This window comes from Pomacea canaliculata, linkage group LG4 (genome assembly GCF_003073045.1).
Source record: "Pomacea canaliculata isolate SZHN2017 linkage group LG4, ASM307304v1, whole genome shotgun sequence".
Lineage (NCBI taxonomy): Eukaryota > Metazoa > Mollusca > Gastropoda > Architaenioglossa > Ampullariidae > Pomacea > Pomacea canaliculata.
Genome location: NC_037593.1, coordinates 7,449,161 through 7,468,874, shown reverse-complemented (window position 1 = coordinate 7,468,874; position 19,714 = coordinate 7,449,161). Strand labels below are relative to the sequence as shown.

The following is a 19,714-nucleotide window of genomic DNA, read 5'->3' as shown; positions in this document are numbered from 1 at the left end:
CGTGCAGGCTGCGTAAAGGCGCCAACGCTTCCGGCTCTTCGAACGTTCGGGCGCTGCTTGTCGCAAGATGTGTTCATTCTCGCCGGCCTCATTTGTGTTTGAACACTCTGGGATTGTCTTGCAGCTGCGGTCAAGGCACTAGCTAGAAGTCGGCAATAAAGTGATTTGAAATTCGCAGCTCATACATTATTTATAGTTATTTGTGATTATTTCTTTTTCTTTTGTTTATAATAATGATAAACGATGTCAGACTGATGAAATTGCCTTGCTGCCGCTTTTCGACAATTGTGGTGCGGTGGTAGAGGAAGAAGAAAAGGATTTCAGTTAAAAATCTGAGATAAAGTAGTCTGAGGAACCATTGCTTTAGAGAAAAAAAACTAAACAAATAAAACAAAACGAAAAATAATAAAATGCAACAATGACGAAAGACAAAAGTCGGTATAAAGACGAGGGAGTGGTGGAACAAGCTGAAAGCAAGGTACGCAAAATGAAGACAGCACAGGTTATCAATCACAACATTCTATAAAACATTCAACTTTTTCCACATGAACAGACACGAAATTAGACGAGATTCAAACTGTTCCTACTCTTTATGAGATTGTAAACAGTTTTATTTTGTCTTTCCTTTAAGCTGAAACAGGGGTAAACCGGAATCTTTATAGTCACCGGCCTCGTTTATAAGCTAACTGGAAAAAAGCAATACAAGTAATACAAGTTCGTGGTAAGACTCGGAACTCAATGTCGCTGTTCTCTTTCTCCTGTCTCCTCGCCATTGCCTTCCCTTCTGTCACCCATTTCTCTCTGTCTCGTCCGTCTAGCAAAGTTGTCTACTTTGTTGTGAATATTATGTATCTGCGATTACAAAGGTTAGTTTCTTTGTTGGTAATTATACGCATCTTTGTCTTTACTTTGTATTAACCTGCATTCAGCAAGTGACAATGCAGGACTCTTGCCTTGACATGAATTCTATCTCCTCCAGTCCCTCTTTTCTAGTTTCTTTTCTCACACGATGAGTACCTTAATAATAATAAATGCAAAATTTATAAAGCGCATACTCACACTCCTTGGAACCATCCTCTGAGCGCTAAAGAACAAGACTGAGACATGGACAACATACGAGGGACAGAAGAACAAACAAACAAGATATGCACTAGGGAACAATAGTACCAATGATGAATAAAGACAAAAATTATTTCAGAAAACGCAAAAAAGAAACAAGTAACAGAGACTGAGAATATCATGATTTTGCGAAAGGAAGACTAGCGTGGAAGTAGCAATAAGAGGAAAAGGGAGGAAAGGATTGAAAAAGGACGAGTACTGGGGGAACTGGTGTAAATGAAGACATGGGTTTTCAGTGCAGATTTGAATGATTCAGGTGGCGGGTATGGAAAGGAGGAAAGTTCCATCGTTTCGCTGCGCAGTAACTAAACATCTTGTGACCACATGTTGTTCTGATGACAGGAATTGTAAAAAGACGGTCATCAGACGAGGAGCGGAGTTGTCTTGCCGGGACATCATGGAAGAGAAGTTCAGAGAAATAGTAAGGGATGTGCTTATATGCTGTTTCATCGGGAGAGACAGCAAATAAAAAGGTAAATAGTCCGTTTGTTCGTTCTCGATATCTATTTCTCGATCTAGCTTGAATGCTGGGATTTGTTGGTCTCTTTTCTCCAGTCTGTCAACACGATACGACTTTTGAATCTAAAATTAGCTGCGTGTCACGTGTATTTTAAAAAATGACGTTTATGGACGAAAAAAATAGGAAGCGTAATTTGACGTCACATAGTAGTCATAGTAAAGGGTCCATCGGAATGGTGGTTGGAACCGCCTCGCTCATCGCTACATAAACACCAAAAACATCAAGACTACCCACACCACCACCACCTCGCTGTAGGGGCTGTTTGACATCCACCACCACGCTGCGCTTTGTCCATCCGGCGTAGCTCACAGCCATCTTCTGTACAGGAGTAGCCAGACTAGCCATGTGTGGGTTCAAGAAGGGTAAGGTCGTGAAATAATGGTAGTTTTCCCTTTTACGATAAGCATGCCTTTTTCTTTTTCATTTTTTCAGGTCTGTGGTTGAAGGTTTAATTTAGTGCTTTTTTTTCCCTTACTTCTTTATTACCTTACTGTTTATATCACGTGATGTTTTGACTTTGTTTACCTCTAAATGTAGTTGGACGTATCTGTGGATGATGATGATCATGATTGATGAATGTTGATTGATTGATTGATGAATGATGATGATGATGATGAGAAGCATAGCATTAACAACAGATTTAAACAGTGCATCTTCCCAGCTTACTGCAGGCTCTATGCACTTTACATGTTGCTCTCTCATGCATACATAAACAATATATACTAATGAATTACGATAATTGTAATACGTATAACATGACAATGAATTCTGAAAGCATTTGCAACAAGTAAGTCACAGTTTTGTTGTGACATTTTCTTACTTGGTTGACGAAAGTCTCGGTAATTAACTACAGCTTACAAACAGTGAGTGATTCAGGCTATAGAAGGTAACGATGGCCACGGGTTCGCCTTTGTCACTTTTAGATGTCAGAGGTCAGACCTGGTACATACTACGTGGGCAGCAATGCTTTCTTTACACCATACCACTGTGTTTATCCCCAGGGGCAATTCAATATAGTGCTCGTACTAGCAATAATATATACATAATGTATACATTATACATCTTTGTTAACTTGTTCTACAACTTTGTTATTATTTTGTGATCTTGTTAAGAGCAATAAGTTCGCCTTTGGCTGAGATATTGCGCTTTATAAATTTTCCATCATCATCATCATCGTAATATAAAAGACATAACATATATGTACATATTGAAACAGTGTCGCTCTCACACGCGCACACATTGCCAACAACACCAGATACAGTTGGTTAGCCCTTTAGTAGTTAGCTATGTTGTGTTAATAAGACAAGCGCCTCAGTCCATTGGATACTTGAGATGTAACTTGCAGGTCTGATTAAAACCAGACAGCAGCAGTTGGAGAAGATTAGCGTCTTTCTAAATCAAACATTAGAGCTAGAGGCAAAAACTGCGACGTTGACTGCATCTCTCCCACAAAACAATAAAAGTACAGCTTGAAGGCAAAATGAGGAATAATAATGAGCATAATCTCAGCAGCAGGACACAGAAGCACAATATGAACTAATGCGTGGTCCATGATAAACACACTGTCACGAATGCCATAGTCGACTGCACCACAAACCAAACGGGAGGGTGCGTGCGTGCGTGTGTGTGTGTGTGTGTTGGGGGTGGGGGGAATTTGAGAGAAAGACAAATCGCAGCCATGCGAGCTAAGCTTAGCGTGCATGTCACGTGAATGAATGAGGTATTAATTTCATTATGCTGTTCTGTGTGTCTTCCAGAATCCCAACTGAGAGCCCTTTGTTAGAGCCCCTACAGCGTCATATCAACTTTGACCATCTGCCACGAAGTCTCTCTGTTGTCTTTTATACGAGTAAGTATTTTTGCGTGGTGGGGGCTTTAGCATAACGAATTTTGAAAAGGTCGAGACATCATCACACTGTTTTGGGGGGTCCAGATTACCAAAATATATTATGAGCATGCTGATCGAGAAGGTTTACTGTTGTTCTTTTGTGTAGATCAAATCCTTGTTGCTTGACTTCATTAGAATTTAGGCAATGAGTAGACCATATTCATAAAATGAGATTAAGCCGTTGTCCCATAGTTACAAAGCAGCGTCCGGAGTCTGCGGATGCTGCTTTTTGCCTGGGACCGTAGTTATTAAGCAGTGACAAAGATCCCCTAGGCTAAAGTAACAAAGCAATATCCTCGGCACCTGGACAGCCGTTGTGGCTACGGAGACAAGAAATGTATCCTTGATATCCTCATTTTGTCCCTGGGCAAAGACTTAGACTTGCCGCAAAATGGGAGTTCATTATAGTCAGCTACCTAACTCGACATCGGTTGCCAAAATGGTGTGTCGTGCAGTTACGGCTACAGTATAGTTCTTAGTCTCTGTAGTTAGTCACTATATCCCGAGAGATAGAATTTAGCCCATTGTGCACACATCTTAACGCAGCTTCCGCCTAAACGGTGAGTGGGTAGACTAACTAGTTTCTTTGTGCTGGAAGGTTAGTGTTTGTGAACAGTATAATGTTCAGCTTTACTAAGTTGAATGTTTTATGCCAGATATACAACATGTTACCCCTCAAGTTCCAAAGCCAATAGAGATGGTCGCTAGCAGGAATTATTCTAAATCTAGCCAATATTCTTCCGTAGAACCTACAGATGAGTGCATCTGAAATTTACCTTCTTTGAGACGATAATGATCTCTCTCTGCCCCCTATCCCCCATCATAAATACAATATACTTGCATATATTTTGCACACACTTAGATAGTTGCCATTATGTGAACTGTTAATCATCAACTTGAAAAAAAGTCTGGAAAAAATCTTAGTTCTTTTTGCATGCGTGAGTATATTACTAGTTTGATCACTTTGAATTTTTTAAAGCGATATTAGCGTGTATTTTCCATGACTAGGTTAACCAAAAATCGTCCAAAATGTCACTAGTCACTCCTATCCGCTAGTTAGATAGCAGCTTTCGACCATTGAAATTTGCTATACTCAGTGCACATTCAAACTTTGACATGCTCTGCTCAGCAAAGAGAGGTTTTGCCAGCCGTGACAAAAACCCTGTCATCAAGGTCACAGCTAGTTAAGAAGCTGTGAGCCTTTGCTATCTATGCATTACATGTCGTTTTGAATGTTTGTACCTTCCTATTTTCTTTCTAGCTTAAAAATGCACCCTGATCAATCTTGAACTCTATTCAAGTGGAGCGCTGCTGCCTTGAGACTTTGGGTTGGCAGTGAATAGGTGGCAGCAAGTGGGTGGGTGAGAGGAATGGATGGATGAATTATTGGATGATAAATTGGCTGCCTGGCTGGCTTCGCGTTAACTGTTCTTCCTTGGCTTTTTCCGATTGGTTACAGGCATGGAAGATGAGGAAGACCCAACCCTTCTTATCGCAGCTGTCGCCGGAATAGTGGTTATCGTGGTTGTAGTGGTGGTGATCTTAAAAGGCAAAAGTACTCCTGCGCCTGCAGCGGCCGCATCACCTCCGCCTTCTCCAGGCCCCGGTGCCGCAAAACCCGCCGGCAAACCCCCCGCAAAACCCGCCGGCAAACCCCCCGCAAAACCCGGCGGCAAACCCCCCGCAAAACCCGGCGGTAAGCCTGGCGGTAAGCCTGGCAGTCCCCCGGCCAAAAAGAAGAGGGACTTCGATGATGAGGACTCGTCAGGTTTCCTGTTCTAACACGTGCGGTTCCGCTCTTCACGCTATATAAACGATCGTCCCGTAATCAGTGAGAGTACATTCTGCTCTCCTCTCCCTCCCCTAAGGACGGCAGCATCTGACGGCTGAGAGAAGAGGGTGAATGTGTGGGGTGTGGGGGGTACATGGAGGCAGATTGAGGTTATGGCATCCCTCTAATTGTCTGTACACTGCGTGTATAAGTACTACGTGCGTGCACTTGACATACAAGTGCGGGAGGGCTTGTAATTTCTCGCTGATGGTACGGTAAGAGGAGAAGGAAAGAAAATGTTTAACAAAAGCTATGCACATCAAAATAAATATCAATATGGGGTTTTTCTTGCTTACTTTTAGAGAAAAAAACATGCTAATAAGACTAGTTCAAAAAACATGAAGATGTCGAGCCATTCACAAGAACTGAAAGGCGGTACGGTCAGCCCTGGTGCATGTCAAGCTCTTTTCGCCCACTGCCATGGCGAGCTGGTCATTCGAACAGAAGACGAATGGAGTGATGATGAAGGCTACAATGATGGTAATGATAGAACACATTCGCCCAATCTCTGATTCATCCATGAGTTTTGCCGCTTTCTTTCAGGTGTGAGTATGGATGCAGTATGATCGTAGGAGCATTACGTGGACCTGAAAGACTAGCATAATTAGTTGTCAACACGCACGCCCGGGCAGGACGAAGTCTTGGGGACAGTTAGCTCTTGCGGCTAATGCTGGTGCAATGCTGCACAAAACGTTTAAGGCGGCTTTAATTGGGGGATCCTTTCCGGTGTGAATCTGTTTCAGGAACGTGAAGTTTCGTTCTTAATTGATTAAAAGTCCATCGATCACTAACTGTCTTTGTGTCAATTGATCATCCATGTTCTGTTTCTAAATTTGCCCAAGCCCATAGCTTCACGCATCGGATAGACCTTCGCGGCGAGCCTAAACAAAGAATGTGAATAAACCGGAAGTATGTATACACCAGCTTCGTTCTAGTAGCTAAGCTGAAGCATGGCTAAATCATAAGCTTTGTATACACCAGCCTCGTTTTAGTAGTTAAATGGAAAAAAATCGTCTGCAAGCAGTCCAGCAATACAAATTCATACTAGTTCTGAAATCTGCATCACTATCCGCTGTACCTAACCATGCCTCAATTGCCTTGATGGCAATATATAAAAATTACGTTTGAATCGTCTAGAACTTGTTTTTCTTCTTGACAATTCCTCAGCACATTTTCTCCATTTTTTTTTTATTATTAAATTGTGCGACTTTAGTACAAATGCAGATATTATAGTTCTTAAGCAGTTCTAGACAAAGCTGCTCATGTGGTCGATTGCAAGGTTTTATCCCTTTCTCCCTAGTCATAATAAAAAGATAATGACAGGGATATTATCAGGTTATTACATTACAAAATGACGAGTGCGTTCAGCTGATTGTTTACTCCTAACCTGAAGATGGGAAAGTGTTCACATAAAGTAGAATTTGTAGCAAAGCAGACAGAATAAAACAGCGCTATGTATAACACACACACAAGACGCAGATCCACAAAGGTCAAAAGGAAGTCTGTGGATCCTCATCGACATCGAAGTTTCCCAGTCAAAAGAACCTGCTATTTGGATGGAAGAGGGCATCATATCCTAACGTCCAGCGGCAGGCAACACACATCAAAACAAAGTATAGCGACACAACATTGGGTGAGGCAAAAGGACAGAAACACTCCTCTCAAGTTCTTATTTGTCCGTTCTCAAGTCTTTCATGGTAGCTCGATTTGGAGTTGTACAAACTCCAGGTTCATGTTTTATCCAGGCTTGTCTCTTTGAAATCGATGAACGTGTTGCTGCTGGACACCGTTTGTCTAAGGTCAAGCGTACATGAACCCTAAGGTCAAGTAAACTCCTCCGCCAAGTTTCTCCCACGGACAACTCAAAGTCGCGATGATTGGTCCTGACGTCCCTTTATCAGGCGGTGCATCTAACGGCACCTGCCGAGAACGCACGACTCGACCGATATTATAGCAGTTGAACAATCATTAGGCCTGATTGCCACTGAGATGTAGGACATCAGCAAATAAATCCAAACCTGTCTCTGAGCAGGAAGTAAAATGGCCCAGAACTTACACCACTAAACAATCCGCTCCATAACTTTCATACAGACAACTTATCCATCTCATTAGTTTAAAAAAATGATGAATAATGAGCAGGTACAGAGCGGCTTATTTGGGAGCGTAAGCATGTTCTCTGTGAGCACTTTTCATAAAACAAAAGATTCTTTAAAGAAAACATTTTGGTATACCAAATTTATTGCTTGTTAAAATGGACACTTAGCAAAGGATTTCACAGGCAAAAACCCATGACAGTCACGCCCATAATAGCAGGGATGCCATCGTGACATTCATAGTTCTCTCGCACACTGGAGACAGACAGGAATAACAATCAAGAAAATCACGTTTTCAGCCTTGGAAAGGAGCGAGTTTATATTTCCATCTAAAACTGGCCCCCCACCCCCCACCCCAAAAAAAAACCAGAAACAAACAAAATAAAAAAAAACACCACCCTTTCTAGCTTTTTATGTGGATGGAGAAAATGCACACAAGTGTATACTTTTAGGAGAGCTCACATTTTATAGTGTGGCATGTCACCCTTAACATTTTGATGTCGCCAACACCGACTCCAGTTTATAATGTAAAAATGGTAAATTAGCCTTTCGGTCATTGGAACTTTTCTAGGGGCCCAGCTTTTCCTCTCTACCTTGCTTAAACAACAACGTAATAAGGGATATGATACTCTTTCAACAGCTAGGTCAGTTGGGAAAAGTATGATGCCCTACATGAGTCATTTCATAGCAATCGATGTGTGAGGGAAAGGGGTCGGGGCGTGGGCAGAAGACGTTGAACCAGTACGTGTTCGTGTATTCATGGAACAAGAGAGTCATAATTTGGACACACTGGTGCAATCAATGTTACTCTTTGATTAAAAAACACACACATAACTTATTTGCAATATTATGTTCAATTTCATTGTTAAATTCTACAAACACGGATAATAATGTGCTTTATCAGGGAACATTTCCAGATGTATTTACTGTTTGTACGCTCAATATGTATTTTTCTCAAAAGGAGCCTTAATTTACACATCTGATGAGATGCACATTATTTTTGTCAGTCACGTAACTTCTTATGTCCGCAATCACCGATCTGGCCTGCATTCACTTCTACCCATGAACTTTGCTTATAATAAATAAATGATTCGTACAGCGCATATTCATACTTGTAAGGAGCATGCTCTTAGCGCTTAAAGCAAGAATGCGACATGGACATCAAACGAGGGACGGAAGAATAAATAACAGCACTGAAGACGAATAAAAGACAAATATAGAAAATGCAAAGAGGAACAAAGTAACAAAAACTGAGAATGTCGTGATTCTGCAGAGAAAGTTGAGTAGGAAAGCAATAAGTGGAAAACGGGGAAGAGGGGTGAAAAAGAACTAGAATTGTGTGGACTGTTGTAATGCTCAAGGAACAGGTGCGTTTTCAGTGCAGATTGGAAGGATTCAATTGTGGGTAGGTGGCGGGTATGGAAAGGGAGAGAGTTTCATTGTTTTGCTGCACAGTAACTAAAAATCCCGGGACCATATGTTGTTCTGGGCAGACATTACTTTTAACAGACATAACTTTATATAAAGATAGGCAGCTTTTCTCTCACACACACATGTACATGCGCATGCCTGCACACACACACCACCAAACAAATATGTCCACACTAAGATGCACAAACAGTGAACCATTTACACTCTTACAATGTCATGTCTTTCACTAGCAATTCCTAAAACTCCATTAACAGTTCCACAAAGGAAAGTCTTTTTCCAACATTTAAGTTGAAGAACTTGTCAGTTTTAGCTAAGATCTATCAGACTACAATTTAAGCCAAGGGTGTGATTGTATAGCAGTTTGACTTCTATCTCCATAGTCATATGTCAGTTCTTCTCCCTTCTCAATGTCCCGTGAAGCAACAAGCACAAGGTAAGGGCGACTGTTCACTGGAACCACTTTTGTATGGCAGTTTCCTCTGCGACTATGATTAAGCAGTCTACCAAGTTTTCCTGTTTCTGCTGTGGCATCAACACTGTTCACACAGAATGAAACAATGACATGAACTTTAATCTAATAAACACTACAAATTTAGCAGTTATCTTTTCCATAAAAATGATACTCTGAGTTATCTGCAATGCTCTTAAGGTTAGACACCGGTCGAAAAAAAAAAAATTTTTTTTGTTTCACGGGATAGCGCGGATTTTTTTGTATCAGCTATTTAGCCCTTGAATGAAGTTTCAAAAAATGGTTTTACTGCACTCGTCGCGCTATCGGTTGCCATGGAAACAATCCAAAATGGCGCCAAAACAAACAATTTTAAAAGCTAAAAACTTCTTCAATTTTGTGAGTAGACTCAAAATTCTTTTTGAAATAGTTACCTAAAAGACAGATCTACATTTCTATGATAAAGAATTTGCGAATTCCTCTTAGTTTTTTTTTTAGAATTTTTTTTGTAAAAAAGTGTGTTAAATTTTAAGAAATTTTGATGTAAAACGGTATAACTACCAAACTACTAAGTAATTTTTAAAAATCTATCATAGAAATGTTTAAATTTGTATGAAGAAAAGCTCAACCAAATTGCAGATCTATATCTCTTGTCAAAAAGAAGGAGTTAGCTTTTGAAGTAAACAGTCTCTAACCAAAACAAGGAACTGAGAAATCGCGGAAAGAAAAACTGAAAGCTTAGTAACTTCTAAACTACTCAATATTTTTTTAAAAGCTCTCATAGAAATGTTTAAATATGAATAAAGAAAACTTCAACCCAATTTTAGGCCTGTATCACATGCCAATATAAAGTTATAAGCTTTTGAACTAAACAAGCTTACTAAAACAAGAAACTGAAAAGGCGAAGGAAAACAAAGTGAAAGCTTAGTAACTACTAAACCACTAAATATTTTTTAAAAAGCTCTCACTGAAATATTTACATATGTATAAAGAAAACTTCATTCAAATTTTAGGCCTGTATCACATGTCAATATAAAGTTATAGGGATTTTAAGTAAACAAACTGTAACAAAAACAATGAACGGAAAAAGCGCGAGCAGAAATATCAAGCTTAGTAACTTTGTTTTATCTAAGCCTTTCATGTAATTTACCAGCTGAATGAAAAATATAACCATCTTTCAATGTGTTACTACATATACCTTTAACATTACTAATAAAATTAATTATTTTGTTCACTTTTAGAAAAGTCAACATGGTTGTGTTGCGTACCCAACTGCTGACTAGGCTTCAGAGAAGTACACAGTAATAAAAACAATGGTGTTTGCAAACATTGAGCAACACAGTTATAGGTTTAGTTAGTTATATAGAAGTTCAGTGTCCACTAGCTTCATGGTTTTTGCCATCTATGGTCTTTTGCTATCTAACATTTAGTGATGATGTCACATATTGCTTCCAATTTTTGCGAGCATCTACTGAAGTAGCAGCATTAGTAGGAAACACTCTGATCTTTCTTAGCCTTCAGTTGCAGGGTGATGGGATGAACATCAATTAAAGAAATTATTTCAACAGCTTATAGGGGAGTATAACCAATTCTTGCAGCCCTATGCTCCACTGGGGGCGAATAGGAATAAGAATAACCTATTCATGAAATCTAGAGATACATCACTGAGTGCACCAGAATTTAAGCAGCTGCTCATGTTCTGTTCCTCTGTATGCTAGGATTATTTTATGAATTACCTCTGTAGTCACATGGATTAAAGATGGTTGATTTTTGTGGCTAGGGGGTATCTTATTTTCTGTCAAAGATTTCTGGGAAAAGCACTATAGCTGTCTGGCCTTTTAGGGGGCTGACAATGATGTGCTCTCTAGACACTGAATGGCGTCAAACTTGACTAGATAGCAGTTTTCATTGTTTGTTAGGAATGCTATACATAATTGTCTTCACATTCTGTTTGTTACATTTGGTTGGAGTAAGACCATCCAACCCCCACCCAACCTTTGTTTTCTGTGCAAATGATGTAAGCTCTGTTTCCCTACATTCCTGACAAAGTACATAAATAACTAGCATTGCAAGTTGACTCAAATGTGTAAATGTTCGCATCTAGTCCTGATTACTACCGAGCTTTGCAGCAGAAATTAAAACTTCACTTTATTTTCAGCTCGCTTACCACATGACTGATGGTGTTTTCGACAGCCGAATTCGGTTCACTAAGTTACTTTTTTTAGCTGCTACGACGGTCTAAGAATGTCCACGTGGCTTTTATTTTTTTGCACGTGGTATTGTGAGAAGAAATGAGCGTCTGACAGGCACAATGAACATTTAATATCAACGTTAATGTCTTAGAAAAGAAAATATCCCAGAACTAGCTTTGACTTGCTGTCGCCATTTGTTTATACATCCGGAGGCCATGACAGTTGCCTTGTGGGATACCCGAGCACAGCCGAAGCGTGTTCGTGTGCCCTATGACCCCGTCTAGGTCGGCATTAGTGAATTCTGATTGGCTATATGCAAAGTATGTTACACATGCGTCCATATAAGGAAGTTTCCGACCCTTTGTGTCGTCTAGAAAAGAGCTTGTATCATAGCTTGGGGCCTTCTATGGGTTCTGACTCAGCCTTTGTTTGAAAATTCATGTCATGACCTTTCGACCGATATACGATGTGACACAGTTGCCCACGTGGCGAGGTGTGTTGCTATGTCTCAAACATTCTCTATTCTCGCTAATTCTGCGCTCGGGAAAAGTAAATAGGATAGAAGTAGATGTTTTCATTGACAAAATAGACATATTTCTAGATTATTCTATGAAAAACCACTTGGCGAGTGAATAGAACAAAATATGAACTTTGACAGTATGAAGTAATCTGAAAATGGCCAAAATGTAAAATTTTTGACAATTTTTCGACCGGTGTCTGGCCTTAAATCTTTTCCCACCCCAATCAGACAAGCTCTAGATTTTAACAACAGCAGTTTAAAATCCCTACTATCTCAGATCTGAATAATTTTCTACACGTAAGAATGATAAATCACTGATAAGACATCAGTGGTTAAATAGGTAATTCGTATCAAACTCAGGTCATTTAGTATGTAATGCTGACTACTGCTGCATCAATAAGCAAAGATTGCTTACGGTAAATAAAGCCAATGTGCACGTTAAATGCTTCAAACCTTGCACCAAGAGTTAAAAATGTTAAATAAAGCATAGGCTAAGCCAAAACCTTACCAATATTGCTTGTTCTGATAGATGAAGTAATACATGTAGCAGCCCACTTGTTCGTCTAATTCATACAGACTCTCACGCTGTTTAGCTGTGGTGATGTTTACCAGTTCTCCTGCGTACTCCACAATGAATTCATCTCTTTCAAAGTTCCTAGCTGCCACAACCCCTCGACCTTTACCTTCAATATCAACAACCTGCAATGACGTGAAATAATTCAAACATGAAGCCAGAGCAGCAAGAGTAAGATTCAAATAAATCCCCAAAAGCTTTGAACACAACAAAAAAAATTACAAGATTTTCTTCCTGTTTTTCATTTGGACTCAAGACATTTTAAGCCAACTCAATGTTTAGAAAACATTTGCATTTACAAATAATTTTCAAATATTTTAATTCACTCTCACACACAAAGTAAAACATTCTCACGTACCTACAACAGAGCAAACACACAAAACTCTATGTAATGACAAAATTCCTATATTCTTCACTGGTGTACCATCCTGGATTGCTTATTGTTGTATACAAAGTATGCCCACTTCAGCAAAAAGGGGAAAAAAAAAGGTCCTAACCAACAGAAGCATTTGCTGCTTTAAATTTAAATAAAACCCTCTAATCCAGCGGTTCTCAACCTTTTACTTGTGATGCCCCCCTGACGAACAAAGGTACGTCCGCGTGCTCCCCTTAGCCACACAATGTAAGCTAATTTCACTAATACCGGTATAAGAAACTCTTAAAAAATGACCACCTTCGCGACCCCCTTGTAAGCACGTCGCGCCCCACCATTTGAGAACCGCGGCTCTAAGCAGTAATTAGTTGATACTCTGCAGAATTGTCATAGCAGATGTTACTTGGGCTACCACTCATTTCCTTTCTTTGCCAAACTGACAAACATTACTACTAACAGCTAATACAGAAGTGGGTAAACATCTTGTGATGACTTGCCCACAATTAATGTTTAAAAGCTACAAAGAAAGAGATACCTCTAAGCCCTCTTCACAGCAAGAAAGAATCTTTTGATGCAGTTCTTTCTCTTTCTCATTCTGCAAACCACATGAAAAGGCATGCATAAGCAAATCATTCTGAAACAAGCCCCTACATTTAAACATCTTACTGAGGTATTGTACAATGATTTATGCATCAGCCTTCACACACAGAATCCACGTTAAGTTATCTAGGGCCAGATATTTGTGTAATAATCTACTATCAACAGGTCAGAACATACAGACTGACCAGTATTTTGATGGCCCAAAATACTTTATAACTTCCTTTACAGATTCTTGTTGTTTCTGGTCTGCTAACCAGATATCCCATCCTCAAGGGAGGCAACACTTCTGTGGTCTAAGGATAAGGAACATCAAGCAAGTGTTAGCTGTCCAAAAGATAACCTCCACTTCCAGTTCATATCTGAGATGACAATTTCATAGTCTTTCTAAAAAAAGTACCTTTGGTTTTGATTTACACTAAAATAATTATAGTATATTGAACTTATCTCTACCTTGAGCTCTCTGCTAGTATATCTACGACCACTACGACGTATAGGAAAGAAATCTGTGATTGGTTGTTGGGGTTCTGTCTCTCGTTTTCTGAAACAAAATCTAGCATTATTAACAGAAAAATCAATAGGGGTCACAAGTATGAGAAAAAAAAAGACTCTGCAATCCCCCCCCCCCTCAAATCAAAAAAAAGGGGAGGGGCTTTGAATCCCACAAAATTGTATCCGTGATGACTATGAGAATGAATGAATTTTGAAAGTTAATTCTTAAATTATATTCATAATTGTCACAGCATAGACATTTCTCTGATTAGCTTGATGCTCAGATTCTCACTTTATTTTTGCTCATCTCTTGCCTGTTAATATTAACATTTAATGAGCTAACAAGACTGGCTGCTTACAATTTTTTGGCTTAAGGTTATTTCTCTTATAAAGGAGACAGGCAGAAAAGCACCAGGTTTAACACATTAGGGTGAATTTAAATGCTGGTCTCATTACAGAACCTAGCACTTATCCTCCACATAACTGTCAACATTTTATTTTTCAGATATCATTTAAAGACATCTCTAATGAAATTTGAAATGTTTGCACATTCAGTGGTGTTTCCTGTTGCACTGAGCTGCGTGTATATCAAGTAACAGAAGTACATATTACAAGAAGAAAATTAAAATGAGGGCCTGAATATGTGAATGAAAAAGTTAATATAGCATTAGGAAAAATGTAATAGTTTAATTTGGGGATGTTTTGTTATAAGCTAGAGAAAGGACATTTTATTGTTTCCTGCTATAAAATGTCTCTAACTGAACTTTCAGCATCCTTAACAACTCTAGGGAAATTATGCCATAAAGAAGCTTTCATGCTAATAGTGCAAACATGCAAATAAATGGGAATGGCATTGACTTACTTGACTTTGGTGCTTGTCTGTTTATGACTGCACTTGGATTTGCTGGGAGGAGGTGCACTCTTTGTCGTTGGATGCTGAGATGATGTGGTTGCAGTGGAAGTGGTTTCAAGGGTACAGTCAGACTGTGCTATGTCTGAGCTTTGTGTTACAGGTTGAGGAGTGTCTTCATGAGCAACTCTGTTTGCATCCACAGACTTAGCTGGCTTTGCAGTGGAATCTGATTTAGTTCCAGTAACTTTGGGCCGTGCTTTTTGCTTCCTAGATTTCTTTGGCCCTGAAACACCATCAATGGTTGTTTCATGTCTTGTTATGTTCATGAAATGTTCACCAAAAACTTTTCGTGGCACCTTCTCTGTTAGTCTGTTTTTCATGATACTAGTCTGAAAATTAGTACCTGGGACAAAACACAGCTGCTGCAATGGCACTAGCTTAAAAACACCTCCACAAGACTTATTCATGGTTATGGTCTTATAGTCATTTCTGCCATTGTCCTGAAACATCGGCGAAAGATCTTTACTATTTAGGACACCAACACCACCAGTTTGGCAACGGATATCACTGGCAGTCACAAATGAATTTTGATCGTGAACTACATGCCTGAAAAAAGGCAAGTTAATGTTGTTGCACCCTTGAATGGGATATCCAGAACTGAGAGCTAGTTGCAAGCACTGGTCTGAACTTGCAGTATGCAAGTTCATGCCATGAATCACAGTATGTGGGCTTAATCTTGGTGTATTATGGGGAAATACATTAGAACTTTGCACTGTAATTACACCACAAGCATGCCCTAAAGCTCTCTCATACTGTACACTGTTAACTGATTTCATTTGCATGCTCATGCATTTCACAGGAGGAACCTGCATGGCGTAGTTATGATCTTTGTAATATGCATGAATATCCATCCTCATAAGAAGTACCCAGCCTTTGCCGGCATCAAACTTGTAAGGATAATGCTGTCAAGGTAAATCTGCTCAGTCTGCAAGTCAATTGTATGTTTTTAAAAAAAGAAGAAAAATTCTAAAATCCTAAAATCAATGCACTTCAATTCAAAACTCATTGTCAGAAAAAATGATCCTAGTTTATTTATATTACAGCAAATGATAAACAATTAACTGCTTTATACAATCTTTTTATTTGCCTGAATATTACAGTCTTCACTTTTGCAGTGATTTGAACAGCACACTCCTTTAATTAAAGCTTCCTGCCAGTGCAATCAACTTTTTTAATGGTCAGTAATTTTAAAGTTTAAGCTTATGTAAACCTTTATTTGGCTGGATATTAAACAACCAAAATAAATGAGATCACTATTTTCTTTATAGCAAACAATATTTCTCTAAGACTTTTCCCAATCAAATGTTTCCCCCTTCCCTCCAAAAATAAAACAGGACTGCCATGTTGCCAAGCAAAACTACATCAAATTGTAAACAGCACAGGCAATACCTGCAGTACATGGCCCTGGGCTACTCTGTGACTTTCCGTCATTTGGAAAGAAGTCAGTGATCTTGGATGTAGATAGTGACTCATCTTTCTTCGTCTTCTCCTTGACATCTGTCTGCAAAACATTTTTAAAAAAAAGATATAGAAAATTATTATTTTGAACTAAAATAACAGGTTTGCTACTGCTACCATTACATAGCCATGGCTTATCTAGTTTTATATCATTCAAAACTATTTAATTTCCTTACAAAAGGAAAATGTATTGAGAATTTTAACAGTATAATCTTTTTTCTTTCATAAGCAACATGCTTACTTCTACAATAACACTAAAATATAATGCTGAAAATCATAAACCTGCTTTGTTATTGTGTTGTAATACTACGTAATTCTGCATGATGGATTATTTGAACTTAACCATACCTTGATCAAGCAAGAAGCCCCACTCCAACTACATGGGGAATGTGTTACAGTTATTGTGTTGTAATACTATGTAATTCTGCATGATGGATTATTTGAACTTAACCATATCTTGATAAAGCAAGAAGCCCCACTCCAACTACATGGGGAATGTATTACAGTTGTGTTGTAATACTATGTAATTCTGCATGATGGATTATTTGAACTTAACCATATCTTGATAAAGCAAGAAGCCCCACTCCAACTACATGGGGAATGTATTACAGTCTGACAGTTTCACCTACCTTGGCAGCATAGTCAACAAAGATGGAGGTACGGATGAAGAGATAAGAAGCTGAATAAACAAAGCCAGGCTTGCATTCCACACCCTACAACCTATCTGGAACTCCAAGGCTTTAACTTTACACACTAAGATCCGCACCTTTAACACAAATGTAAAGTCAGTCCTTCTATATGGATCTGAGACATGGCGTGTGACAAATGCCATCACTAACAAAATACAGACATTCATCAACAGATGTCTGCGCCACATCCTCAACATCAGATGGCCCGAGAAGATCTCCAGTACAGACCTGTGGGAGAGAACCAACCAAAAACCTGCCAGCCAATACATCAAGAAGCAGAGGTGGGGCTTAATCGGTCACACTTTGCGAAAGCCAGCCGACCATTTAACAAGACAAGCCTTGGGCTGGAACCCACAGGGAAGGCGCAGGGTTGGGAGACCCAGACATGGAGATCAGTCCACAGAGAGCCGGAGACAGCTGGCATGACATGGTCCCAACTGGAAAGGGACGCCCAGAACTGGGTCCGACAGTGGGGTGTGGTTGCAGCCCTATGCTCCACTGGGGGTGAATAGGAACAAGAAAAAGAAGAATCATACCTTGATAGCATGGCCATGAGCTTACTTATGCTCCTTTCCCAAATCCCTATCTTGCCATCATTGGTCTGACACTAATGCTGGGTGAAAGGTGCAGGTAGTGACATAAAAAAGGTTATATGATACATAACTAGAGGTAACTTCAGGGGAAATCAGTCACAAAATGCAGAAGTCGGATTGGCATAATAATAAGTTATGACTATAATGTTATCAACTTGAACAAATTTATTATTAATTGACGATTGGTTTCATTGCATGTTTTTCAGATCTGTAATAGATGTGGAGAAGGTAAAAGTTTTAGCAATTTGAATCCTTGACCTGACAAAATGCAAAGATTAACATATCTTAATCAGCTGGACTGTCTTTTTTTAACCTAAGACTCTGTCTTGGAAGATGCATGTGAGTATGAATACAGTCAGGGCTTCTGCTTACGCAAAAAATTGCGTACAGTACGCATTAAAAGTTCGGAGGACCCCTTCAATTTTCGTCAATGGGGTCCCATTCAAATTGGGGGAAAGAACAGGGACCCCTTAAAAATCTGAAAAAGGAGTCCCTGGGACCCCAAAGAATTTAGCCTTAGCAGAAGCCCTGACAGTCATGCATAGTTTGACAGACACCTTTTGGGATATGCATCATTATGCAATTTCATTATTGTGTAACTGTTAAATGTGTATTTATCATTCAGTTGTTTATATATAGTACATAATACTTGATAATGAAATTATATATTTTAAGTTTTATACTCCTGGCAGTGCTCCTTAGATTTGTATACACCATTAGTGCATGATGCATTACAACAACTACATTACTAGGCCAAAGGAATTTCTTAGTCTTAATATAATATTATGGGACCACTGTTGTACAAGAAGTCCATCTCCCTACTGTCAAGGTAGTTCAGAGTGCTAATCCACAAGGATCTGGCACACCAGTCACCAAAATAATCCGTCTGTCTACCCCCAACTCTCTTCTGTAAACGACAAGTTCTATGGTGAGTGGAGTTAAACTTTCCAATGAAAAGCCAGCCGTGATCGGGCAGGTAATGAGCTCATTCGATATTACGGTTTTCCAACTACTCTACAAGCAGCAAAACAAAACAGTTTGTGCCTATTTGGTCCGTTCTACGACTGGAACTGTGGTGTGGATAGGAAAGAGCATTTGCAACCTCGCTTACAGTTTTTCAGCTGGATTGAGCAAGCTGGGAACAACTACAAGCTACATATCTTTCATCATCCCATTTGTCACTCTATAAATGTAACATTTGCATGCTATGTTTGTTTCATATTTAAAATAATCTCCTTGTTCATAAAACATTTCAACTTAATATAAGATAAAAGGACACAAGCTTAGGAGGGCTCAGGAAACCAAAAGACATTTTAACCAACTGTTAAAAGCAGTTAGTTTGGAATGCACTTTTGAGTTTCTGCATGTAGATCATGGTGTCCTTTAAGCCCTTAACAACCTATGTCAATGTGTAATTGGGTGCTGACAAAGTAATTTCAATCAATGTTTATCTGTGCAAATTCGTGACAGTTCCCCTAATTGTTCTCTTGGACAAATAAAGTGTTATCTTAGTTCCAACATCACGTTATATATTATGTATTATAAAAATTTTGCATTCTTTCAGCATTTTCCCACAATCCCAACTTATGATGCCAAAGTAGTTGTGTGATTATTTAAATTGAAGATTCATAGTCCGTCTGTTATAAAATGTCAAATGAATGTTGGTACTCAAAACACTTGCTAGTATCCTTTCACTTTTAACCCTAGCACCATCGTTCTTGACAACCCGAATAAGATCAAGAAAAAGAAAATTCGAGATGAGCTCACAGAGCAGACAGAAAATAATTAATTGAGACAGGAACATCAATTAAATTATGACATAAATATTAAACTCGTTTTTTTTAAAGACAAACAAAAACGAGTAATATACTCCATTCATACCATGCTGGATTACTGTCGTTTAAACGCCTCCTTTGCTATGAAGCTTTGCAACTAACCTTCTGATTGGTCTATTCAAATCACGCACGAGTATATGATAAAATG

The 19,714-nt window shown here is 39.1% G+C and overlaps 1 protein-coding gene across 1 annotated transcript; it reads right to left on the bottom strand.

Annotated features, from left to right (window-relative positions):
- Positions 1-7,565: 7,565 nt before the first annotated feature.
- On the bottom strand, positions 7,566-19,664 carry LOC112562936 (N-lysine methyltransferase KMT5A-like). Its single transcript, XM_025236558.1, has 7 exons — positions 19,613-19,664; positions 16,381-16,492; positions 14,941-15,214; positions 14,040-14,127; positions 13,525-13,584; positions 12,551-12,741; positions 7,566-9,418 (listed from the first exon to the last, which is right to left on the bottom strand). The coding sequence occupies exons 1-7, from the start codon at positions 19,613-19,615 to the stop codon at positions 9,208-9,210; spliced, it is 939 nt and encodes a 312-aa protein (XP_025092343.1). The 5' UTR covers positions 19,616-19,664; the 3' UTR covers positions 7,566-9,207.
- Positions 19,665-19,714: the final 50 nt, after the last annotated feature.

Excerpts from the sequence above, each read along its gene's own strand:
- LOC112562936 (XM_025236558.1), bottom strand. Across the intron at positions 13,585-14,039 it reads ATACTAGCAGAGAGCTCAAG|AATGAGAAAGAGAAAGAACT; the intron begins GTAGAGATAAGT and ends TGTGGTTTGCAG. Across the intron at positions 12,742-13,524 it reads GCTGTGAAGAGGGCTTAGAG|GTTGTTGATATTGAAGGTAA; the intron begins GTATCTCTTTCT and ends ACGTCATTGCAG.